Genomic DNA, 26,078 nt, shown 5'->3' with positions numbered 1-26,078 from the left:
GCCGTGTGTGGGAGAACCAGTTTGCAAATTATGGGAAATATTGGAAGAAAAGGATTGCTCGCAGTCCCCCTGGGCTGGTGTGTGTCGTGAGGGATGCGGGAGCCTGGAGCCGGGGGGGGGGCTCGGAGCTGTGCGTGGAGCTGGGGCGGGGGCTGCTCCAGGCCCCCCGGCTGCCGAGCAGGAGGAAGAGGCAGCAGAAATGAGAACAGAGCCTTACCTAAGCCTGGGACCACAAACGGCTCGAGGTTGCTTGAAATGACTGAACTTCTCAGCCTCTAACTGAAAGCAGGGATTTCCTCATACAGTAGGAAATTGTGACCGTTATTCTGGTGTCAGATGTCTTCGGGCTGCTTTCTGCTTGTTTTTTTCCTTTTTTTTTTTTTTTCCCCTCAATCTCTCATTAAAAAAGACGTGGCGTGTTGGGTATACTTAAATGTTGTGTATTGCTGGCAAACGGATCCTCTTAAAATTATATAAATCAGCTGCTTAAGTGCAGGTTGATATAGTAACAGCAGAGAAGCACCACCACGCACACAAGGTCTCCTCTCGCACGGGTTTGAAGTCAGACGCTTCCTCCAAGTAGATTTTTCATTTCTCCCTGCCCGTGGGAGAGCTGCTCGTAGCACTGGGCTGGGAGCTGGGGCTGGGGGCTCTGGTGGGACACGGGGGGGCCCTGCCCTGCTGCGGACAGCGTGCAGATAAAGGTCTGGGCCCCAGGGCAGCGCTCGCCTCGCGGGAATGCGAGGGGTGGTTTATCCTGGGTGGTTTATCCTCCAGCAGCCGTGCACAGGTTTTGCAGCCCGTTGGTGCACCTGCTGGCACTGTTTTGTCTCGCCGAGAGGCTGGATGAAGTAAGGGAGCTCCCTGGGGTGATTTGGGGGGTCCTTCCCTTCCAAAGGAAGGAACTGCAGTGCAGGCGGAATAAATTGTGAGGCTGCAGGCCAAGGCTTAGCAGCAAATAAACTCCGAGGGTGAAGAGTTTGTTGGCTGAGGGGCTGGTTGGTGGTGAGGTGACACGAGGCATCCTCAGCTGTTTGTGCACCGAAACTGTTAAATGTGGTGGCTTGGGAAGAAGGAGGGCAAAAACGCTAATGAGACCAGCGTGCCTAGGAAGAGGCTTAGTGGTGGTGTTTTTTCTGTTTCTTTTTTTGTTGTTTTGTTTTTAAGCACCAAAACAAGCCCTTTTCCATCCTCTGTCATCTGCTTTTCCTTCCTTTCTGTGTTTCCTCCTTTCCTTCTTAAGAGCCCTGCCAGGAGCTGGAGGAGCTGCGGTGTCTTTTTCATTGCACATTCCTGTGAGATCCTCTTGGATTTGCATGGATGGACAGAAGGACTCTCAAAGGCAGAGTGACCTGCAGCAACGGGACCTAAAATGAGAAAGAGGACATAGATACTGAAACGCAAGCAAATATCAAGCTTTAATCTTTCTCTGCAGAGTTGCTGTCAAACATTTTAGGTTCGGGAGGAAAGGAGCCCATGAACTGCGCTCTTATTTTTTAGGTTCTTCAGCAGCCTCCTGAACTCTTTCCCTTTTCAGTGTACGTTTTTGATTTCCCTTATTTTGGTCAAAGGGTGTGGAAGAAGACTTTAATAGCTTTTCTTATTTGCCAACGGCTTCTTTGTTCTGAAAAAAGGATTTGCATATGGGGAGGTAGAGAAAAATAGTCCAGGAAATTAGATAGTTAACGTTAAAAGCTTCCTCGCTATAAACGTCACTTGAGCTTCGGGTGCTTTCGGTGTACAAATACCAAGGGCATGGTAACAAAACAGACCATGCATCTCTCCAGGCTTCTCTCCCACTTGTCTCGCTGTGTTGTAGATGTTTCTCATCTCGTCTCTCCTCTCCTAACCTGCTGCTTCGGTAATTACCGCTCCTTCCCGTGAATTCTTATTTTTCTCACGGATCTCTTATTTGGTCTCCTACCTTCCTCTGAATCCTGCCCCTCTGGGAAAAGGAGAAAAAAAAACACGTTGCAGATGCTTCCTTCTCTGAAGTCACGCTTCTTGCTGTGATATTTTTCCTCATTACCGTCCTATCTTCAGTTTATCTCTAGAGGTACTTTCCGCACCAAAGAATGGGACCCCTGTGCTCTTTGCTTTCTTACCTAGTGTTATTCCAACTACCTTGTTGTGGAGGTTTATTGAATGCACAGGGGTTGTTTTTCCTTTTCCAATTCCACCCTGAGCTGTTTGTGATTTGCTTTCTTCCTGTTGCAGTGCTGAGCGTTACCAAAACCCAAGCGGTGCCTTCCCACTAGGAGTGCGGAGTCGTCGCTCGGCCCTGTACTGCTGCTGCTCTCCCAGTGTTGTTCTCCTGGCGTTGCCATCGTCTTTCTCTGGATTTCAGTTGCTTCCTTGATGTGTCCTTCAGCGTATTCTTGGGCCTCCTCAAACTTCTGCAGCATCTCCAAGTTAGAGGCTGGAGCTCCTCTCTGTCTCCCCGCTGTCAGTCTCGGTTACTTTGACGTTATTTTCCCCGGCTTTGTCTGACGCCTTCTTGTTATGCTTATTCATTTGGAGTGCTGTCTCTGGGAAAATTTTCCTGACAATTGTTCATGTAATTTTCGCATTTGTTGCTACTACGCTCGTCTCATCCCTTTGTTTGCATCTTTTTAGGTGCTGCTTTGTGGTGCTTCAAGCACCAGCTGTGTGCGTTGGGTGCTGGGGCTCTGCAGGTAGCGCCTGGATCACCCGGTGTCTCCAGCTCCCCGCCGGGGTGTCCGAGGGCTGCAGCGGCCGGGTGCTGCCCCCTCCCCTCGCTCCTGCTGTGGTCCACGCTGCCCGTTTGTTTCGGGCCTGCCAAACTTCTCCCCTGCATCCCTCACGAAAACACTCGTGAGCTGTGAAGCTGATGAAACCCGACTGTGATTAATCTACCAGTGCCTAGCATGTTGGTGTCGCACCGGTGTTGTTTCCGTCCGCCTTTCTCCATCCGTTTGCATTCTCTCAGCCAGGAGGATGGCGTGCACAGGACCTCCTTGCTGTGCCGTACCACGCAGGGGGCTGACAGCCTGCCCTGGGTGCTGCTGATGCCAGACAAACCCTGCCTCGCACGCGGGTTGTGCAGAGCCGCGGCGCTGCCAGGAAGTGCCGGGTGTCTCCCTGGCCGTGTGAGCGCAGCCTCCAGAAGTGCTGCTTTCCTGTTCTCACAGCACGGCTAGGCCCAGGCTTTGCAAAGGCTCCCGCGTTTGGTCTGTGCACTGAAACGCTGCTGCTGAACGCAGAGTTGAATGGTTGGTGGTGGGGAGGCTCGGGGGCCTGGTGGTGGATTCGGATGACTTTGTGCCACGGTGGCTGGGGCTGCGCGAGGCGGTGGTGCTGCGCCGAGGCTGGCTCCATCTGCTCGTAGCGGTGATGGCTGTGATTCATTTCGCTAGCACTTCTGAAGCTTGGTTCTCTAAAATTTCAAAACAGCTCAGGCTCTTGCTTGATGCCTGCGTTTTTTATTTATTTATTTTTTTTATTGTCGAGCAAGGTTGTTGCTTGGTATCGTTACACCGATTCCAATACTTCCTAAACATGTAATTGAAAAATTTGAAGCTGAAGTAAGAAATTAAAAGGGCATGCAGGACACGTAAACTGCTCAAAGCAGCCTCATTGAGGTGTAATTTGTGGAACTGTAGAGGAACAGGGATTTGAACTAAATGGTTTTATATTCCAGCTGTAAAGCAGTTTAATGTTTAGCAGCTGTGCTGTACCCCACCATTTGAACCGAACGTTTGAGCAAGGCACAAAGGAAGTAAAAATGGCTCAGAGCTGATACCTGAATACGAGGTGTATGGCAGAGGAGTGTTTGGGGAGTGAGATGGGTGCTGGAGGTGGTCCCAGTGTGAGCATGGACCTGGGAGGAGTGCTGTGGGTTTGTACGTGCCAAGGTTGGAGCATCCCATGCCCGGTCGGAGCGTGGTATTTCTGTGTCTGATCTCAGTAGGACAGCAGAGCATCTGCTTGGCTTTTAGGTGCTAAAAATACCTGTTGCTTTTGAGGTACTCCTGTGTGCCTTTCGTGCCCTAGCCCCCCAGGTGCCCGCGCTGTCCAGCAGGATTTCAGAGAGCAGTGCGTGCACGGCGCTTGCCCCTTAGGCTTGTGTTGCATCCTGGATTATCCCGCTGTTCTTTATCTCCTTATTTTCTTAAAGCATTGACTTACTATTGCTGGTTACGATGGAGAGAGCCATTTTGCATTTAGTCTAGTGCAATTCACGGTAATGGATGTATTTGAAAGGCTAGTTCACATCGCCAGAAATGATGAAATAGGCTGGAGCTTATCTTCTGTCTTGGAATCTGTGTTCTGCTTGGGCGAAAAGGCGCGCTTGAATATTCATAGGTGACTGTTTGAGGAGGGGGAAATCTGGGGCTGTGCTGAGGTGGAGTTATGAGAAAGGCTGAATGTGCGTTTGTTGTGGAATACGCAGTCCTGCGCAGGGTGAGGGCAGCTAAAAACTGTTTTGCTCAGAAATTCGACCTCCGAACTTTGTTGTCAGAAGAAGCTTGGTGAGGAAGGCAGTGAAAAGATGGCATTGTCGGACCTGTGCTCACACAGAGCCTGTGCAGCAGGTACTGGAGCTGAAGGCTGGTTTCACGAGGCTCAGGCAGACAGGGGGGCCCCGGTGGGCTCAGCGCAGGGACCTGCCCGGAGCTGTTCTGGCTTCGTCCCCTGCAGGGCTGCTGCAATTAAAGACCCTCCCTCGGGTATCGGTGCTTTAATTAAGAAACAAGGTAAACGAGGGCAATGTGGGAGGAGATCAGAGCCTCCTGCTCCCTGAAACCCGAGGGATGAGCGGAGGGCTGGCCGTGGGTCCTGCTGCCCCGTAGGTGCTGTGCCGGGCCCTTTCCCTGGGGTGCTCTCAGCGAAATGCTGGGACGTTGGCATCAGGACGTGAACGTGTGCGGCCCTAACGTGGCTTCTGTTCTGGTGAAGTCATGTGGAATGGGCTGGATTAAGCTTCTTATCAATAATAATGTTTTCTGGGTGATTAATAAAATTAGAAAAAAGCCTATCAGAACCTGTCGGGTGCATTAGCCCAATCACATAATTTAGCTGAATTAAATTGATGTAACAGCAGCAGCCTCCAGCCTTACAAAACACAGCTGCTTTCCACGTGAAGAGCTTCACCCCATGCCCACTCGTTTCTCCGAGGAAATCATTCCAGAACCAAATAACCACCCATACAAACACACCTTGCAGAAAGACATAAATTCTGAGAGTGTTAGAAGCTGCTTCCATCCAGAGCCCCCTGTCTGTTCCTGTGTGCAGGAATTTGCCCTCCCAGTGTGTTGTGTCCTGTCGGAAAGGATGGGAAGGGGCCGGGTGCCTGGCCATGGGGCTCAGTGGTGCTGTGCGGGGTGATTGCTGCTGGTTCCCCTCCAGGAGCTGCTACCTCAGCCTGCGGCACCGCTGAGCGAGGAGCCCCCAGCATCCTTCCCCTGCCCTGAAATCCAAAATCCCAAACGCTGCAGACCTCGGAGGAGACACCTGGAGCACAACACGCAGCCTCCAGCTCTGCGGTGGCACAGCGGTTATCACATCCCTGCCCTCGCTCCCAAAGGGAAGGTGCTGAGGAACGCCAGGCTGGGTTTTGGGGGAGCTGTGTGAGGAATGTGGGTCTTGGTTTTGATGCTCCTGAGCGTGAGGGCCTGCTGGAAGGGCCCTGCTGTGTGCTCGGGGCACGGTCAGGAGCGGCCGCGTTCAGCTGCGCGCTGCGGGGCGGCGGTCGGTTGGATTATCAGGCTGTCCGAGTTCATGCTGGGGAGGTGACTTTCCTTTCTGAGCCTTCTTATGCCTGCTGTTTTCTTAAATCCCAGCTTGGCTTCCCCACGTCTTCTCCTTCAGATTCCATTTGTGTTCTTACCGAACTGCTCCTGCACCTCTCCGTCCCCGTGTTGTCACCCCAGCTTTTTCCAGTCTCCTTTCTTAGTTCCAATGATCACTTCTAACGTGGCTCCTTCCCTTACATCTCCCTTACTTTTGCAGCCTAAGAATAACTGTGAGCTTCAGACACATGACGAAGTGCAAGAACTCGGTGAAGACAATTTAACACCTTTTTGTTCTGTTTTGCTGTGCTGCTTGGGATGCAGGACTGTGGAGCGATGCCTGCTGGTTTAAAGGGGGTTGTTTCCTCTGGGGGAGAAACAGCGTTTCTGTTAGTTTTACCTGGTTTTAAAAAGTTCTTGAAAGATCTCATTCTCGCACCAGAAATATCTTGACCTCTTCACCTTTGATGAGTCTTACAGTGCTGAATTTTTCAAATGCACTTATTACAGAAAAACCAGTTGTCCGTAATGACCTCGTGCCCTTCTGTCATTGCTTCACGTTGTCCGTGCTGACTCTGGCATGATCGTAGTTCAAGGCCTTTGGGTTGGCATCTTTGGGTCAATTTTGGCAGCTTCAGGATGAATTTTGGGTGCATAGATAAACATTTGAGCCTCTAAAGTCACGTCCTGAGATGATAAATAAATAAATCCATCAGGTGCAGTGTGTTTCAGCCAGCGAGGGCTGTAGTTCAGGTAGGTCAGTCAGTCTGTATGCTTGAATGCTACTTCTAAAGAAAATTTAAAACATTTTACAGGCATGGAAAAGTTTTTTAAAAAAATTGGCACATGAATAATTTTGTATTTGTTTTTGAAAAAAGCCAAACATTGTGATTGACAAATGGCTTAATTGCTGTCGGAGCGAGATGTGATTCCATTCCGATCTCTCTCTCTCGCAGTCTCTCAGTAGCAGCGTTCTGGTGGAAGGGCAAGTCCTTGACATTACAATTCAGTGTAATTATTCCTGAAAAATGCATGTGCTTAGAAGCTTTTATATTAGTTTCAGATTTCAGCAGTGATAATGCAGATGATCCTCAAGGAACACGAGTGTGTAATTTGAAATCAGAGCTACGCAGCTCTTGCTCTCGGCTCCCTGGTTGTAAACTTTCTCCATTAATACCATTTGCATAAGTGAAGCTGCCTCGGCTCTTGGATGAGATGCACGCACCAGAGGGGGGTGGTGGCAGAATGTTCTGTGCTCCAATCCCTTCCCCTGCAAACAGGCTCCTTGGGTAGGAAGTGTTGTTAATCACCCCTGACAATTGTAAGAGCCGTGGTGCGCAGTGATTCAGGAGCGTGCTTAGCGTGGACCTCGCAGGGTGTGCGGAGATGGGGAATGGGAGGGGAGCTCCCAGTGGGGCAGCAACAGGCAGAGCCCAGCCCTAGCCCCGTGCCACGTCTGGGGTGGTGGGTGCATGGGGAGAGGCTTTCCTTTCGCTCCTTGCTGCTCTGCTCGTCAGCCGAGGAGATGAAGAATGGGACGAGCATGTGCGCTAATTAATTTAGTACCAATGATCACTTTGATTTCTCTGTTGGAATAATTAAGTCAATTGGATGTTGCGTTGCTGCCAGGGTTATTGTAGCAGTGGATGCTAGGAAGGGAAGGAATGAAAGGAATGTATATTTTCCGTGTTATTTCATTGTTGTCCAAAAACGTCTTCGTGGTCTTCTAATGATTTGTTTTCTCCTCAAACAGGGAATTTTACAAGTAATAGATCAGTAGATCAGATTAGATGCTGTAGCAGTCTCTGCTGGCATTATCGGCTGGGAATGTACTTCGCCTGGTGAACGGCTTGACCAGAGGCTGCGATGTGCAGAGCACGTTGGACAGGGACTGGGGACAAAACCATTCGGAGCAGCATTTCCCTGTACCGAGCCTTGTGCTGGGTGCAGGTCTGAGAGGGACATGGAGCGGGCTGCGTGTCCCTGCTGCATTCACAGCTCTCCCGTGCCTGCCCCCCCTGCCTGCCCCCAGCTTGGGGTGGTGGCCGCCCTGGGCTCTCTGGGGGCTGCTTTGGGGTGCGCATACGATGAGGAGATCCGAGCCCCATCAGCAATCTGTCCTGCAGGTTTTATGTTGGGATGCCTCCTTCCTTCTCCCTGTTGCCCTCTCTTATGTGACTTTTTCCTGCCCACTCTGCAGAACACTGGTACAAAGCTGTTTAAGGAGAAACTGTTATTTTTGATGCGCTGGTATCCTTACACTTGGGGCTTCCAGACTTTCTTCTCGCCTGCAGTGAGGTCTGAGCAAACCTGGCTCTAGGATGGGCTCGGGGGCATTGTGGGGAGCTAAAAGGGGAGCAGGAGGGTGCTAAGGGAGTGTGCAGCAGGTTGGTGACTGCAGTGGGAGCTCAGCTGCTGAGTACCGAGTGCTTTTCCTGCAGCATTTAGTAGCGTTTGAGCACTTTTTGGTGTGCCAGGAGCTCGGTGTGCCGGGGCACCTGGCCGAGGGATGATACCTGCCCTGAGGAATGCACGCTCTGCACTGGCAAAGAGAGGGGCAAAGGAAACACTGCTTCATTTGACGGGCTGGGGAACTGAGGCAGATGATGTTTACGACTTGCCCGAGATGATACAGGAAATGTTGGCAGAGTTCAGCACTGAGCTGTTCTCTCCACAGGGCAGTCCCTGTAGAGCTGCCATTTCATCTTGTTTTGGTTTCTTGTTCTCCTTTTTCTGTTTCACCTTATAAGTGAATGTATTAGGGAGTATAACTGCATTCTTAATGTCGGTATCATTCTTTAATGCTTGCAGTAAGGTGGAATTTTTTTTTATTATTTTTCAAGCTCTGGTGTGGGCATCTCTGCACTGGATAACATCCCACCGATCTGAACTCTTATTGATTTGCAAGAAAAAATAATGTGCTTTTATGATAAATAATTAAAAGCTCCTGTAAGACACAGTAGTAAGAAGGTCAACAGTAAGTAGCTTCTTGATCTAGTTCCAACAGAAGGAGTGTGCCCGTGTGTACATACCACCGCATCCTTCTTCACCCTTTCCATTTCCGAGGCGCGAGATGCTTTCAGAAGAACTCCTGCATAATTTAGTGCGACAAACCTGCGGGGACAGAATCCATGCAGCTTTGAAATTAATAGCAGAACTTTTAGGAAATATCAAAGTGAATGCTGTTTATTTTACTCTGCTCTGGAGCTTCCAGTTTCTGCCTACGCCCGCACCCGTGGCGGTCGTGCCCCCGGCTGGCTGGCCCTGCTGCGGGGCTCTGCTCATTGCCCTTGGGGCTGGGCAGATGCTGGCTTTTCTGTGTTAAAAAGCACATCATTCCTTTTTTTTTTTTTTTTTGTTCTGCTGAGTTTTCCAGGTGTGTTTCCCAGTGGGTGTTCTGTGCCGTGCCGCTGCCCTGGCGCTGCGCTTTGTGCTCACCCATTCAGCTTGCCACCCCGCCAGTCTATAGGCAGCGAGAGCTCTTTAATTATAGACGATATTTGAACGGCAGAGGTTGCCTTTCGGTGGATGTCTTTGATCCAGCTGTGACAGGCCGGGATGCTGGCCGTGGTGCCAGGGCTCCCGGGTGCCTCCTGGGGCTCCTCGCACCGGGTTCCTCAGCTTGTGCCTTGCCGGGGAGGCCGGGGAGCAGCTGGGTTAGGCCGACCTGTTCTGCTCACTGAGCTTGCAGCTTGGTCACCTGCATATGGCCATCGTACCGCCTGCCTCTGGGCAGCCACTGCTCCCTGGGGCGCTGTGCAGAACCCAGCGGGCTGTCTGCGTGCCCCTCTGTGAGCGCAGCTTTCTGCCGCGAGCATGCGGTCCTGCTGCGGAACACCCGCCGGCACACGTGGGACCATTTGCATTGCCAGCAATCAAGATGAAAAATGGATTTATAATAATTAAAAAAACCCTCCCCAGATGTTCTCCCCACCCCGTGCTATCCCATACTAGGTCCTGGTGTGGCTCCTCGGGCTGCGTGCCGTGGGGCAGGGCAGGTTGTGCCCCAGGCGCACAGTTTGGCACAGAAGCTGCAGTGCTGGGTCCTGGTGCTGGGGCTGAGGTGTCCAGGGTGGCATTTCTCACTGCACTTCAAGCCCATCTTTCAATTTTCCCTTGTACTTGTCCTGTTATTCCAGCTTTCTCGTGGCGTGTGGACAGCAAACTGAGCAGTCCTGATTTTTTTTTTGTTGTGTTGTTTTCTTCCTCTCTGAAAATAAATGAATTATATACGTATATATGGACCAAAGGCTTTTCTCCAGTAGAGTCGGATATGCTTTTGTTTTTCGGAGTCTCCCTGGATTTCATTTTTAGCCGGCTTTTGTTTCTGCTTATTTTGAGTATTGCAGTGAAGGCAGTGCGGGGAGCTGGGATGAACTGAAGAAGGTCGACTTGTGGCATTAGTGCTCTGCTTGCTCTGAAAGCATATTTGGATCTGGAAAGCCTTTTAGAAATGGCTGCTTTTCTGTGAAATGCAGCTTTTAATCCCAGCTTGTTTACCCATAGGGCAACTAAGGGGTCAATACGCAATGCAGAGAAGGAACCTTCACCTTCCTTCCTGTCTGTGGAGTGGGCTCGGCTCTATTTTAAAACTTTCCATCCCTCCGAAGGATGTACGGGCTCTGCTTCATTTCTCTTGACCTCGTTAAGATTTTTACTTTGAATTTCTGCGGGAGAATTAGAAGGTCATTGTTTTGGATCACCGTAATCAATTCCATGTAATTTATTCATATTTATGCATATGGAGAGGGAGGAATGCTTCTGAGGGGGTGAGCGTCTGGTGTTTAGAAGCTGAAATGCGGCGCGGGCTCCTGCAGCCTGCGAGCGCTTTGCAGATCTGTTCCGATTTTTTTAGTTGAGGAAACGTCGTGTTCCTTTGCCGTGACACCCATCAGAGCAGAAGCACGGGATGGCAAAGGAGAGAAGGAGAGGTGCTGGAGCGGTTTGCTCGTTACGCGCTGTTTTCCCGGACACTTCACTCACGCTGTCTAGACTCAGCTATGCTGGTGTGATCTCTCGCCGTGGGCTTGTTGTGCTGGAGGAAAGCCTTCCCGATGCCCTTGTTATGGGAAGGGCTCAATCTGTTAGGGACGGTCTGGCGATCAGCTGGGAACAGCGCCTTGGGGCCGAGCAATGGCACTGTGCCGGGAGAGGCGCCTGGGGCTGCAGCTGGGGCCGGGCGGGCTGGGATGGCAGGTTGATGGTTGGCCATATAAACATCCTAAGCTGGGACCTGTGTTCCAAAAATTTACCTATGGAACAGGCAAACGCCGTAGTTCTGCCAATGATACGTTTTCTTTTACTACCTTGTTTTTTCTGAGCATGGAATGGGGTTCACTTGAAGTCGGTATTTTCTATATGTTGTGAAAATACTCAGAAAGCAGTCCTAGTTTTTCTTTTTTCTGAACAAATAAGAAGGGTAGGGAGTCCCTCGCGGGGTAATTTATAATCTCAGAGCCAACGAATGGGGCTTAACCCTCCCAGCCCTTGGTTAGCGTGGTGTGGAGGTCAGCCTCTGGGGTCAGGGTGCTCATGGGCCTGTGTTTCATGTGGGGCTTCGAGGTATGCATGAGAGCTATTAGGATAATTTCCTAGGCTGGGGTTTAGGGCCTCGGAGTTCATTGCCTTTTACTGGAGGCTTTTGCTGGCCCTCGGTCAGCTGCAGAATCTGCATTTCACAAGGAGTGGGTGCTCAGCCTGACTTTTGTAGAAATGCGAGTGATTTTGATAACGTTGTTTAGGGCATGAGCACGTTGTGCAGGCTATTGGTGGTTAGTTTTATACAAATACCAAGTATAAATGAAAATATCAATTTTAAAATGGGGAACAGAAATGTTGGGTGCTTTGGGCTGAGTGCTGTCACACTGTAGTTGTTTTATCAAGACACAGTGCTGCTGTGCTGCATTGATTTTAGGATTTATGTACCTGTATCGTTGCCCATATGAAATTTTTATGACCATTATATTAAAATGAATATTGACGTTTCTTGACAAATAAAGAAAATCATCTTTAATGTGGTTTAAATGAGTGATGGTGACATTATAAATTAGGCAAAGTAGATGTTAAGTGCACTGCAGCCAAGCTGGGGCCCTAATGGAGCCTGTTGGCTAATTTTCTAAATGATAGATGGCAATAGCAGCGTTAACGGCCCGATGCGGATTCGATTGACTTGAACATTCATTTTACGTGGTGCAAGCCAAAAGTTGGTGCGAGAACCAAGGAGAAGCGGCGCCCAGCAGGTCCCCGGGCCATGCAGCGAGCCCCTGCCTTCTGCACGCCGTGTCCCCGGGCTCACCTCGTGCTTTTTGAGGCAAATCAGCCAGCTTTGGTGCTCCAGCCCTGGGGCAGTCCCATGCTCCCATCCCATTTGGCCACAAGTTCTTCACCGGGATAAAAGCAAACCCAGGGAAAGCTGGGGAATGCTCCTTAGCTGCTGTGCTCCCACTGGTGTGGTGGCACGCGGCACAGGAACTACGTGTAGCAGCCTCTGATGGCTGTTTTTGTCCAGTTTGAGGTCACTTGTGGTGTTTTCAAACCTTCTTAAGTAATATAGATTGCTGAATTGGGATTCCAGGAACACCACGCTGCGTGATGTAGGCTGTGTCCCTTTGGCAATCGATAAGTGCTGGTGTGAATATTTACAGCGGGCGCAAAGTGCTTTTCTGTGTGCGTACCTCAAACTTCAAGAACCTTTAAAAAAAATTAACAAAATCATAGTATTGAGAATCCATTTCTAATTTCAGGCTAGCAAGGTGATGTTTGGAAAGGTATTCGTAGGCAAAGGTTGAATTGTCATAAAATCATTGGCAGTGTTGAACTCAGTCCAGCAGCGACTGGGCTGCAGCTTGGGGTAGCGGCACGGCTTTTGGTGTAGGTCTCCTACGTGGGCATTTCCTTGCAGTGATCCCTTTTCCTAGAGAATGTTAACTGTTGTGTTTGAAAGAAGCAGTTTCAAGCAACTTTATTTTTTATTTTTTTCCTTTCAGCATCCGCAGTGTTATGCAGAAGTACCTCGAGGAAAGGGGTGAATTAACCTTTGACAAGATCTTTCACCAGAAAATTGGTAAGTCGTGTTTCAAGTGCTACTCTTGTAAAATTTTAAGGTTGACTTGTCTGCCACTTCTTTGTAATGGCTGCAGAAAATTTGTATGGTAGGTGGTCTTAAGAATACAGGAATATGGACAGGACTGGGTAAAGCAGAGGCCTTCAGGAGAATGAAATGTTGTGAAAGGGTAGAAGGTGAAGCAAGGCAATTTGTCAATTTAACTTCATGTTCTGGAAAACTACTGGAAAAATAATCGAATTACTTGGAAACATGTAGGAGAAAATTATATTACTTGGTATGGGCTTGTCAACAATATAATGTGTCACATCAGTTTGACTTTTTTTTACAGGGTAATAAGCCTTGCTGGTCAGGGAGCGGCTGTGCAGAAATACCACGCGTGTTGTCCTGCCTGGCTGACATGTGCTCTTGCTGGCAGCAGGGAAGGGGAGCCTGGGTGAAACTGCTGCGTGCGGGGCACAGCTGCTGGGAGAGCTGGCCCGAGGAACAGTTCCAGTGGTTTGGGGTGAGGACGGGGGGCTGGATCCAGTGAGTTCGCACAGCAGTGCCCAGTGCCAGAGATCAGCTTCTGCACAGTGCCGTAGTTAACAGGGCAGTGCCGGGGTGAGAAGCCTCCGTGTTCAGCTTGCACACTGAGAAGGACTATGACCACACTGAGGACAAGGCAGAATTACAAAAGATCTCCACGAACTAGAGGTACTGCTCTCCACCTGTGCAGGAGCAAAGACACGAATACAGGGTGGAAAACCACTGATGGGGCTGGCATTTCTACCAGGCCGGGTTGTTACAGTAAGCTGTGACGTCTCAGCTCGATCACACAACTAAATATAAAACCAGGATTGCAGCCCATGAGGCATGTAAAGTAATCCTCCTTGGCAGAAGGCTGTGGCCAGTCCTGGCACCAGGCTACAGAACGTACATGGACCTGCTGGAAAGAGTCCAGGACCAAGCAGCGGCAGCGAGCAGACCTTACTTAGCATCTGCGAGGAGCGACCCACGAGGAAGTACTGAAATAGGGCATTATGTAGGCTATGAAAGAGAGAAGTGAGGCCGAACAGTCATAAAAACCAGAAAAGTTGTTGCAGAAATGGTGAGGTTTTCCAGAGGTTTTGCCTCTAATTAAAAAAATATATATATAATTTTCTTAATATTTAGTATTTGAATAATGGGATAGGCAGTAAAGCAGTGGAAGGGATTTTGTGAGGGGCTTGTGAAATCTTTGTCCAGTGGATTTTAGGAGTGGGTTGCCATACTTCTGCTAGGATAGTACACCAGCTCTTGTCTTGCGAAATGGGGACAAAATCATAAAACAGGCTGGAAAGACTCGAGGAGGTCAGTGGATCTACTTTGGTCTGAAGGACATCGAGACCGTAACGAGCAGTGGAAGCAAATGCCCAAGAGCAGGGTGTCGCTGCTCCCTACCTCCTAGGGAAGCCGGTGCCCTTTGGGCCAGTCTCTATTTCTGGCAGAAGCAGAAATGTCGAGGACTCGGTCAGCTGGAGATATGTGGCTGGGTAGGTATGAGAGTATTGTGGAACGAGATTAGAGTATTGCCAAAGTAAAGTCAATGCTCTTCTTTTATGGTTTCGTAGCTTGTCATTGATAGTTTCTCAGCTTTTTACATAGATGGGTGTGGAAGCTTGGGTCTGAAGTACGTGTACATAAAAATCTCATGAAGCTTTCCAGCGTATTACGGTAATTGAAGGGTAGTCTGTATCTTTGTGCCTAAAAACTGACTTCTTGTTCTGGCCACAGGTTCTGTATTGTACATATGTAGATATCTTGTTTGCTTTTGCTGACATCTTTCAGCACGCACTTCAGTTTAGCAGTCTGTGCTGAATCACTGGTGTATTGCTGTAGCACAGCAGTTGCAAAATAAGTGGAATTTTAAGCAACCACATAAAGGTTGACTTGAGCTGTTTGTTTCTGTGCGGTGGCAATGAAATGAAGAAGTCTTTTTGAAAATAAAAAGTGAAGTTGGATGGAACAGCTTATATGTAACACACATTTGTATTTATGTAATTGGATACTTTTCATTAATAGTTGGTTCCAAAGAACAGTGAAGACTTGCAGTTACTCTGATAAGTTACAGCAATTACAGTGACTCTGGAAGAAATGAAAGATTTTATCTTCTTATTTTCCCTACTTCGGTAGCTATCAAACCTAGAATTGTAGAGCCTAGGGTTTCATTACTGGGTTTGTTTTTTCCCAGATCCTGGGGTGCCCAGCTCATAGATGTGCAGAGAGCTTTTCCCTTCTCTCCTTGTCCTCACGCTCCATTGCCTGGACACGGGGAGGTTTGCTGTGCTCGCTGGGCTGCAGCCCGGGTCGCTTCTGAAGCTGGTTTCTTCTGAGGAAGGATTTAGGAGGGAAGAAAAAAGATAACATTCGACTGTTTTTAACAGAAGACTTTGCATTGCACTTGAAAATATTGTATTTCCTTACTGTGGTTGTTCATTTAAATTTTATTGCGTTTTCTAGCTTGTTCTTTGCCATTAAATTGGTTCTGTTTCCAGACATTAGCATAATTGCTTGTGGTAAAGTACCTTCAATTTTAGGCAGGCATTATGCAAAATGCTGCGAGAATCAATACGGTGTGGTAATTAAAAGTCTAATCACCTTTTCCCTCTTGCTGCTGTCTCTTCATGGTGGGGACGTGCAGGGGGCAGGTGGGGGCTGAGATCGCCCCGCGAGCCGCAGCCGTCCTGCTGGCCCCGCTGCAGCATTGGTCATAAACTAAATACAAAACTTCATCAAGCTACCTCGTTTTTTCTTTGGCTAGTACGACGTGGGTGAGGACTGCTGTGTTTTTTTTCCAGACCACAGTTCGTTCTTACGGCTCCAGTTCCTTGTTTGTTCTGGTTTTTCAGTGGCCTTTCGGATGTAAAAAAAAAAAAAAAAACCAGCACAGGGCTTTGATCAGCTGTCTGGTGTGAGTCTGCCTGATACCGAGCAGGGAGTCGTTCCTGGGGGATGCTTTGCTGCTAACAAGCCTGCTTGTGCTGGGCTTACCGCTGCAGGCGTTTATCCTTCGTGAGCCCCCAAATCCTGGTGGGATCCACGCTTCTGCTGTACAAGCTGTGCCCTCGTTCCCTGCCACCGCCCCCAGGGAATCGCAGGGGCTTTGGCACCGAAACCTGGGCTGTGCCCTCCAGCACCAAAGGGAGAGCAGGGAAATTGGTAGCAGCCCCCCTTTGGGGACAGGGCTGCCTTCAGAGGATTTGCCCAGCCAACTCTCCTCCGTGTGCCCCTTTCTCTGCACGAGGGCCAAGGGGTCGCTCCCATCCCCGGGAGGTGGCCCGGCCGTGCAGGAGCGATTCTCCAGAATGATCTTGAACTCTCTAAGAATCGCCGAATGAGTCAGAGGCCCCGGAGATAACAGAGCCACCCAGCAAAACGCTCTGGCAGCGCTTAATGGCCCGGCACCGGCTGCTCCCGCAGAAGCTGCTTCCTCCCCAGCAGAGGCTGCATGGGGAAGTACAGCGCGTCTCGGAGCGGGGTGCGTAACCACCTCGAGCTGCCTCTCTTCTTACCACATCCTGTTTGCTACAACACCAGATTATGTGTTTGCTTCAGAAAAAAAAAAAAAAAAGACATTTTCTGCTATCCCAGTATCTGTAATTTACATGTGGAAGCTACTCGGCGTCTCGGCCGTGTTAAAGTGTATGTGAAATTCTCCGTGGGTTACGCTGCGGAGGGGGGGGGGGGGTGTAAAATGCTGCTTTTGGGGCAGTTTGGGGATGAGCTGTGGGGGGTGGAGCTGCTGCACGTGTAACTGCCAAGTGTCAAACGTAGGGAATTAGGTCAGCCTACCACTTTAGGATCATTGTGGTCATTAAAGTGGAATCCCTTGGAGCAAACCTCTGGCCAGTTATAGTTTGGTGACTGGTGGTGGCCCTTCTGACGCATTGCACCGACCCAGCAGGCGATGGCAGGGCTGGCAGGGAGGCACGAGGCATCCTGCAGCTTTGGGTCCTGCCCTGGGCTTGGCCAGAGCTTCTCTCGTGACCCTTCGCAGGCTGGTGGGACGTGGCACCTTCACCTGCACCGTTCCCAGCTTCTCCATTGCACAGAGTGTGGGGTTTGGATCTGGGGAAGGATGAGAGCAGAACATATTTTAGCTGTCCCAGCAGCTGGTCGTGCTGCAGTATGTGCAAGTACAAGCTTTTCACCTTGTTTAGTAAATAACTTGCTGTTTCCCCTCTGTGAAGCTCCTCCTAATTTCTGTTTTATTGTCTTGAAATAAAATACTTGCAGAAAGAACTGATTGACAGAACCCTATGGTTGACAAAATGAGTTTTAATTTTTTTTCCTCTGTGCCATCCGCTGTTGTAGAGCGAGAAATGATCTTAACTTTCTCTTCTGTCCCCGTGAATTGGCAGGCTCCGAGCTGGAGGTCTTCCCAGCCCCGGGCGAGCGCTCCACGTCTGTGTCGGTGCCGCTTCCTGCACATCCCGCTCCTGGCAGGGCCCTCGGCATCTTATCTGCTCCCTTTGTGCTGCTGCAGCCAAGTACAGCCAGCGTGTATCTTGGTGGCTTTTTAGCTGAGTTTTCAGAGCAGATGAGCGTTTGGTTTATTTTAGAGTCACTTCTGCACAGACAACCTGCAACTGCAGGGAGGGACTTTTCTGCCTGCCCTCTGCGGTTAGAGGGAAATGCGCTCCTGACCGTTCTGGCTTGTGTTTCCTCTGGCTTTGTCAGTGACAACTTTCTGTTGAAAAAAAAAAATAAAAAAATAGGGTGAGAACAGCTAAAGATTTTTTTTAGTGCAATGAATCATGCTTTCTGTTGCTTGTTTCTCTAGTTAGAGACCCATCATATTTCATTATTTCAGAGTTTTGATGCTAATGATTAGATGGATCTTGAGTTAAAATCTGTTGAGAAAAACATTCTTGCTCTTCCTCTTTCCACGGCGCAGCGTGGCAGCACGGCGTACTGCGCTCCCCGCCATGCCTAAAAATAACGGGCTGGGAAAAGTACCTCCCTGGAGCATTATTTAGGCTATTGTTTAATTTAAGCATAAGATCTATGTGCCGTTGGCATTTTGAACTAATTAAATAGTCCTCTGAGGAAATAACAACGAAAGCAATAAAACTATGCAGAGGGGACAGCAAGTCACTTCAGCTTTTGGCTGCTGGATGGGCTGGGGATGCTGCTGCTGCCCCAAGACCCTGCTCCAGGCCCTGTGCTGGTGGAGCCGCCTGGGGAAACCGGGAGCATTTCCAGAGCATCGAGGGGCATGCACGGGCTGCGGGAGAGCCTTGGCTGGCTGAGAATGTCTTGGCCTCAGACTTGTGCTCAGTGGTGCACGCCAGACCTGTATCGTGGTGATTATTTTACTCTGGTCTGGTTTATTGATATTAAATAACGGGCAGCCATGTAATAGGGAAAGCAGTTGTGTGCTTGGCAGGGGTTTCTGCAGGAGCGAGAAGGCAGAGTGTTTATTCAAGTGGTTTTCTTCTGGGGTTCCGTTTCGGACCTGGGGAGGATGGCCACCGCGCAGAAGTGGGCTCCATCAAAATCAGGAAGTAGCTGGTGAACAAAAAAGGGATATTTAAAACACTGTTAAGACCGATCTTCTTCTTTCTGCTGTTACTTCTTATTTTCAATTCAAGTTTAGACTAAAACCTGGATGGTGGATGGTCCGCGGGATTCTTTTACGAGCCTGTTGAGCACATGCTTTCCTTGGACACTTCATGTGATCGGTTAAAAGCAACGCAAAATCCAAACCGCAAGTAAATATCGGAAACGGTGCGATTGTAAACCGAAACAGAAACTATCCGTGTAAGATGTTTCACCCTGGAGCTGGTCTTTCGCAGCGATGCTCCACTTGCATCGGACTGGAGCGGGAATGCGAAGGGAGAAAAAGCGCGCGCTGCAAGCCCCTCTGCTTGCTGCATGTGTACCCTTCACAGAATCAGTGCTGGGTTTAAGATCTAGTTCCTCTCTCATAATTTAAATGCTACTGGAAGCTGCGTTTCTCTCAGTGTACTTTTTGTTTTATTTTATTGTAAAATAAGCATGACACTTGCATGAATTACGTTGAAGGATCGTTGAGAGGGATGTTGATGAAGCTTCCTGCTGCAGACTTTATTTGTGTTTTGCCTGCAGGCAGAGGTGTCTGCCTTGTGTGTCAGGGACAAATAGTATCCAAAGCCATATAAAAAATGTATGTGTTTGTTTTTCTTTTTCTTCTGATCATAAATAATTGAGCATTTCTTTGTTGGGATGCAGCTTGATATGCTCCCATGGCTTTCTTTTTGGAGGTGTTGAAGATACTCAGTTGTCTGATTCCTGGTGGAACTGTAGGTTAAGTTAGAGCTGTAGAATAGGAAAAAAATATTATTGTCCTCTGGAACTTCACATAATAGATGATGTACACATGCTGATACATATTAATGTTTATATACAGTACGATTCTGGGAAAATTACAGTCATGGGGTCAAACAGGCTTCATCTCAGGAGAGCAGTGCAATTACACAGTTTTGGGGTTTGGTTATTAAGAATTCAAAGCGCTCTAGAAACTTGGAACTCCAGAAGTAGTATTGTAGGGGATAGGTGATGAGTGTAATGTGTACATATATGGGTGTAGATATATGCAGATGACAAATTACAAGTTATCTGAATTTTATCCAAGAAATTTCACTTGGATGTTCAAAGTTTTCAGCAAAAACACATATCAGAGAGTAAACCCCAAGCTGATGGGGAGGTGTCTGCAGGGCACTGGGCTCCATCAAAGACCCATGTAGAGAGCTTCGAACTTGGATGTTACAAACCCATCCTTGTGGCTTGCTTCCACACCAAAGACAGTGTTTTCTAAATACCTTTTTTTCTATTTGCTTGCACTCGCTTAAGCTTCCATAGCCCCCTTCTGATGCAATATCCTACTTGTGCAGAACGCAGTGACACCGCACAACCTCAATTTCCCTCCCCCCTGCAATTTCTCAGTCAATCAGAAGCAGTTGCGTTCCTGTGGAGTTTTTATCCATGTGTCTTGAAACAATTCACAGACTAATTAAGCCTCAGAACACCACTGTGAAATAGGTAAATATTAGTTTTCCACATCTTTAACGTGGCATAATAACAACTTTAATGAGATTTACCTGCATAGCTCTGTACAAATAATGAAGCAGGTTCTCTGGTCCTGCCAGCAATACTCATTCATCTCAGTGGGATAACTCATTAGTAAGGGGAGAAAAGCTCGGGTACCAAGAGTACAGTAAGTGGAATATAAATTACTGAAGCTGTTAAGTTTTCTAACTTTCAGCAGTGGTTTTAAGAGTTACAGCAGTCAGAAAGTCGCAGAGCTGTGGCTATCGGTTGCCCTAGGAATTCATTTGTGGATGAGGGAACAGACACGGGTATTTGCTATAAGCCTTTCAAATGCTTCCATGGTTCCATACGAATATCTGCCCTATAAAAGAACGGTGTGTAGTACAGCCTGCAGCCCCCAGGGAATTCGTCCAGAGCCGCGAGGTTCTTGCTGCAGGACGTCACTGGTGCAGTGTCAGGGCTGAGTAATGAGCACCGTCGGACCTCCGAATCCTCAGGCTGGAGGGGAGCAGCACAGTAACCTTATAGGGTAGTTGCTTCTCTGTTTCCTGGCCCGTTTCCACTGACAGCATTATGTCCAGCCAGTGCCGCCGAAATACCCTGCTCTGCGATGCACGCCTGGCTGGGTGCTGGGGAGCTAGGGTCAGACGTGCACAGAGCACTTCTGAGCGTTTCAGTAACTTCTTTGATTCGAAGGGGAAGGTCTGAAGAGAAGGAAAGCCATCTGTTTCTGGCTCCCCAGCTCTCAGCAGCTTTCCTCTCTGAGTGCAGGGGGCAGGAAGGCTCTGAAATTCATGCAGGAGAGTCATCTGTGCCCTGTCGCTGTCATTTGGGTGGCTTTGCTCCTCTTTACCTCACTTAGCACTGTCTGTATTTACTAACTAAATACCACTGGTGTGGTGTTTTGATACCAGCCACAGTGTAAGTCCTCCTAGATGTTGTTGTGGAGCGGTTTGCTTCTTTACAGTGGTTTAGCTCCTGAACAGGGCTTGCAAAGGGGAACATCGGCACCAGAGACGTGACAAAACCCTTCTGCTGCTGTTGTTCCGTATTATTCTATACTACAATTATTCCATATCTACATGAAATGATCCTATCGCCCATTCTCAGAAGCACCCCCAGCCTGCTTTGTGTGTTAAATAATTCACAGCAGCGACCTGGGCATGGCTTTGAACGCTTCAGAAGCAGCGGTGTGCTCTTCGGTAACCAGGGGCCACTGGCTTGCATTGCCTACAGCATGGTTAAAAGTTGGACCACGGAAAAATATTGATCCAGAACATAGCTGTCACATCCTTCACAGGGACTGAGTATTCTTGTGATGTGAGGAACGAGGGGATAAATAACAACCACCACGGCATTTTAAAGCTGCTGATACTTGTTAGCCTGCTAATAGCTTGCTGGTAGCTGCTAATACCACATACTTGTGAAAGTGGTGGGAGTTTCTTGTATTTGCAAGTGAAAAAAGAACAAAACTCAAGTCCTCTGTTTCTTGATGAGCTCTAGTAAAGGAATTGAAGCATGTTCTTTGTAATAACTGACTGAAACAAAATGCTTCATGCTGTATTTCGTGGTCCTATTAAAAATCAGAATGTTTTTACATATCTTTGTTTAGGGATCTTAGTTTGAGGTCTTACAGAGATACTTGTTATGTGCACCCATATTTTGTGCCCCACCTCTGATGCGTTCAGTGCCTTTGATACCCCACTTCCAATGTACGTGTCGGTCTCCTTTTGTCAGCTGGGATTCTGCATGTTGGGGAGGCCGGAGTATGAACCATACATAATAAATGTGATTCAGAGGTGGGTTCTGCCCATTCTGTTCTCTTCTTGGCTTTGAAAAGTGATCTATTGTATGCTCAGAAATTCAGAGGTGCATTTCACAAAGCTCTTACCAAGATGATGTGTGCCTTTTTTTTTTTTTTTATTGAGGCAAAGATCAGAGGCAATCGCAGCGAGTGAAGCATAGACATCAATTTCTAAAAATGATTTGCAGCTATGTGTTAAAAATAAAGCATTTTCCCCTTCTCCTTACAATTCCTTTCATCGTTTGAATTGGCGTGCCACCACTTGACGTCCTGACAGCTGCTGGTCCTGCCCTTTGGATGCGCTGAACTCGGGGCTGCTGCCAGGAGCCAGGGCAGACTGCGGCGGCCTCATTTGAAATGCAGATTCTGCAATCCAGGGCTGTGCTGCGACCTGCTCTGCTGGGGCTGAAGCAGAATAAGAGCTGAATGCTCCCAATAAGTTGCTGTATTAGCGCTTCAAGAGCCCCTCTACCTTGTAAGCCAATATTGACAGAGGTTTGACAGCCTGGGAATACTGCTCAGTGTCTGAAACGGGCGTGCTGGAGGGATAGCAAGGTGGTGCTGTGCTCATGCAGGATTTAAGGCCATTGGAAAACATGCCCAGAAGTAAGGATAGACTTTAGAGACACTTGGAACTTTTTAGCCAAAATTTATTTTCATGTGCTGATTTTTTGAAGTTATTAAACAAGCTACCTGGCAACTTGCAGACTCATTTCAGCTCGGTTAGCTTCTGTTCTAGGAAAATTGTTCCGTGCTCGTCACCGTTGTATGCAAGTGCTGTCTTGTAAAATATAATTTGTTCCTTTACCCTGCATTTTATGCGCAGTTATGTTTTAATTTGTGATCTATTATTGTTAATGAAAAGTGAATGTACATTAGGCTCTAATAGAAAAAATAGGTTAAAGGCAAATAGCTCATAATTGGAAAAAATAGTGGAGAAATCTGTGGTGCCTTCTGGGCTGTGAGATTTTTTGTGGCTTTGTACCTAGCCAAAGCTGTGATTCCTACGCAGATGAGTTTTCCCGGGTAGTAGCAAGCCTCTTTGTTCCTGAACAAGGAAATCGTTGGTTGTCTCAATTCTGGAGCTTTTAGGTGGTCTTAATTATCCTGTGCTATGGCAACTGAGCGCAGGTACCACACAGAACAAGATTTTGAACTTGACTGGATCTTCGGTAACAACTGCAGGCAGGTTCAAGTCACTATTTTTGTGTGCTTTGATAGTTGACCTCTGTCCCTAACTTTCTGTGCCTGAAACCCAGATCTGGTGGTGGGCTGGTTGCATTATTTGAGACAAATTGAAGAATCCAGGTGGAGCTGAAGGACGAGCTGGTGGTTGCCAGCAGGAAGGGCAGGCGTGGGGCTGGGCAGCGGCTGGAGCACGGCTCCTACCCAGCAGGTCTGCATCACGGCCTTGGGGCCTAACGGGGACCCGCTGCCAGCTGAAGGTGATTTCAGGTGGTTACAGAACAAACCAACCTGCAGTGTTTTTGCTGCATTAGTTGGGTTTTGCTGTTCCTGGGTGCTGCCCTGCAGCAGGTGCCCTTGGCAGTCGCGCGGCGTGGCTCTGGCCCTCTGGTCACCTTCCTCGGGCTCCTTGGGTCTGCAGTGCAAATTCAGCCAAAGGACAACGATCAGGAGGGTTCTTGGAGGTAGGGACCTTTGGGAAGTGCCCCAAATGAGGGACAAACCTGCATGTTCCATGCTGTGATGAGCAGTGTCCATGTGTGCTCCCCGGGAGCCTGGTAAGGCTCGGGTGGGAGCTGCTCCTGTCTGGGGCAGAGCTGATGGGCAGCGAGCCCTCACCGAGCACAGTGCCCGTGTCACTGCCCATTTGTCTTTCATTATGCTGTATTTATACACAGCACGTTTAGCCAGGGTTTGGGAACAGCTTGGTATTTTTGTTTTCTAATTTGCAAGTTTGCTTACTAGAAAGAGTCTACATCAGCACTTTGGACCACGTTCAGGTCCGCTGTAAATAGATGCAGCTTCCTTGCAGTCAGTGGCATATTGAATACTTACATCAAGGCTAAAAGTACCTATTTTTAGCCCTGCTGTCCTACCTAGTCACTTCTGTTTGTTTTAATAAGATTTTTGTTTACTCCTGTTAAAAGGGTATTTGAATCAGATGCTAATGAAATTCCAGCTAGGATTAGATAAGTAGTTTTTTTCCAAGGCTGTTTTATTACAGAGTTCCTCATTAATTTTATTATTATTATTCTGTGCTCTCAATTAATTGACGTTCTGGTGAAGATCAGGAATGCAGAGGTGACCTTTAGACCGTGGCAAACGGCAGAAGCTGGAGCAAGCCCTCGGGCAGAGCAGCCCTTTGCTGGTGCTGCCGCCGCGGCCGTCCCGGTGCCCATGGGATGTATCAGTGTGCCCTGCTTTAGCACAGTGATAGCAGGGCAGGAAAACTACAAGCAGCCGTGTAACACCGGAGGGCAGCTTTAACCCCAACCAGCCAAGAGGGCAGCGTTTCCCAATTAAAACTGTAGAGGAGAGGGCCACAGGCCACGTTGCAGCTTCACAGTGCATGGCTCATGAGCCAACGCCTGTAAACCTCAGCCATTGTCCTTATCCCTCCCTGAAAGATGTCTTGTCTGTTGCCAGATTTACTACAGATGATGGCATCTGGCACACTTAGCTGTACAGGATCATCCGTAAGAAGAAAATGTGAAAAAATTCCTGTCCAGAGCCTGGGAGGGCAGAGGCCTGGAGCTGGGTGGGAGCCGGGTGCTGCCTTGTTCTCATGTCTGTATTGCTGATTTCATCCATCACCTCGGTGTTACCAGAAAGAGCTTTAAAAAATGTATTTATTTTTCCTTTACTACTAGCGATCTGGTTGTTGCAGAAATTATATAGTATAGAAGAAATCTTTAAAGCCAAAAGCTGTCAACATCTTTATTTCATAAATAATTGCTGGTTCCTTTTATCTGTTACTTAACGCTATCATTTTTTTTAATTCCTGCTTTCTGTTCTTATTTTTACGTGTGTAGTTAACTGTGCTTATTGTGCTTTTCGTCAGTTCTGCTTGAACTTCTTAGAACTACTGTCACTTATTCAGTGCTGCTTCTGTCAATTAGTTTTGCTATTATCTGAGAGCGACGGTTTCTGGCTAATAATTTTTCACTCAATCTCAGAACATCAGTGAAAGAAGAGATAGGTATCCTTTATGCTGCAGTGGAAGTGCAGGATCCACGGATATGACAGGAGGAGAAGCAGAAATGCTGGTAGTGTTGAGTGTGGAGCTGTCACTGGGATTGCCTGGGCTCGGGGCAGCAGGGGGACGCAGAGCGGGGCTGTGGGGACGGGCAGGAGGAGCACATTGGTGTTTGAAGTCATGCCATGAAAGAGTTCATATTTTAAGGTCAATTGTTCAGAAGGGATAGAAATCAGGGAATAGGGCTTCTTGCATGAAGAATTTACCCATGATCTGTTGAATTGTGTATAACATTTGGAGGTTTAGACTCCTTTGAGCTGTGCTCGTGACTGGGTGGTGCAGGTTCCGATTGTTTTTTTCTCTGTCAGTACAAATTGCTCTCCTGGCTTGGCAATCTGTTTGCTTCTAGGCTTCCCCAAAGACTTTTCCTTAGTATCCCTGTCCTCCAGGCTCCACAAGGTTTCCATCAGGATGGGGTCTGTCTTTTACAGTCTCTGGATCCTTCTTTGTGCCTAACCATCAGCCTCTGACCTGTTACCCATAGAAATGAAGTTTTCCTGCTGTCCTCCCATCCCATCCCAAACTCCATCCCAATCTTCATCCTATCCCATCCCATCCCGTGGGTTCTCCTCCTCCAGCTGCCTCCGCAGCTACACAGCCGTGCGTGTCACAAGCTTATGGTACCCGATCCTCCTCCTGGTTTGGCTACAGCAGATCTTCCAAAAACCAGCAACCTTTCTTTGAAGGGATGTGGTTCTGTGACGCAGCGCCTGTTCTGCTGCTATCTGATGGCCCCCAGAGAAAGGCTCTGGCTTTGGGTTTGCCACTCGTACGTGATGACATTCGGCATTCCTCGCTTTGTGAGAGACATGTCTTGGGAAATGCTTCTTAGTGACTGTGTAACGTGTGTGTGCATCCGTGTGTACAGTGTGCTTTAATATATATGTGTGTAAATGCTCCTAGTCAATGGGTTTTTGAAAGGAAGAAACATCAATTTTTTATGTCAACCTGTTATCAAACAGTATTTCTTTACTGGGAGTGAATTTATTTCATTTTCCTACAAAGATAATGGTGAGTAGCTGATACATTAATGATCTATAAAGGTTTCTAACTTCTTCTTTTGGATGTCTCTTTTTTTAAGACAGAAGTGCAATTAAAAAAAATAAGTATCTTAGTGAGAAGAGGTCTGTCTAATGCAGCCAGCGTAAGCCTGTCATTGTTCCTTGTTCTCTGTCCAATTGAACA

General features: G+C 48.2%; 1 protein-coding gene across 1 annotated transcript in view; it reads left to right on the top strand.

The window, feature by feature from the left end:
* GRK3 (G protein-coupled receptor kinase 3) overlaps nucleotides 1-26,078 on the top strand; it is a 67,066-nt gene that overhangs the window by 1,797 nt on the left and 39,191 nt on the right. The window contains exon 2 of the mRNA XM_032198708.1: nucleotides 12,740-12,816. Coding sequence (XP_032054599.1) covers nucleotides 12,740-12,816 — 77 coding nt within the window. The remainder of the gene's footprint in view (nucleotides 1-12,739; nucleotides 12,817-26,078) is intronic.

Source organism: Aythya fuligula, chromosome 17, assembly GCF_009819795.1.
Source record: "Aythya fuligula isolate bAytFul2 chromosome 17, bAytFul2.pri, whole genome shotgun sequence".
NCBI classification, from domain to species: Eukaryota; Metazoa; Chordata; class Aves; order Anseriformes; family Anatidae; genus Aythya; species Aythya fuligula.
This window is presented reverse-complemented; position numbering and strand designations above follow the sequence as displayed.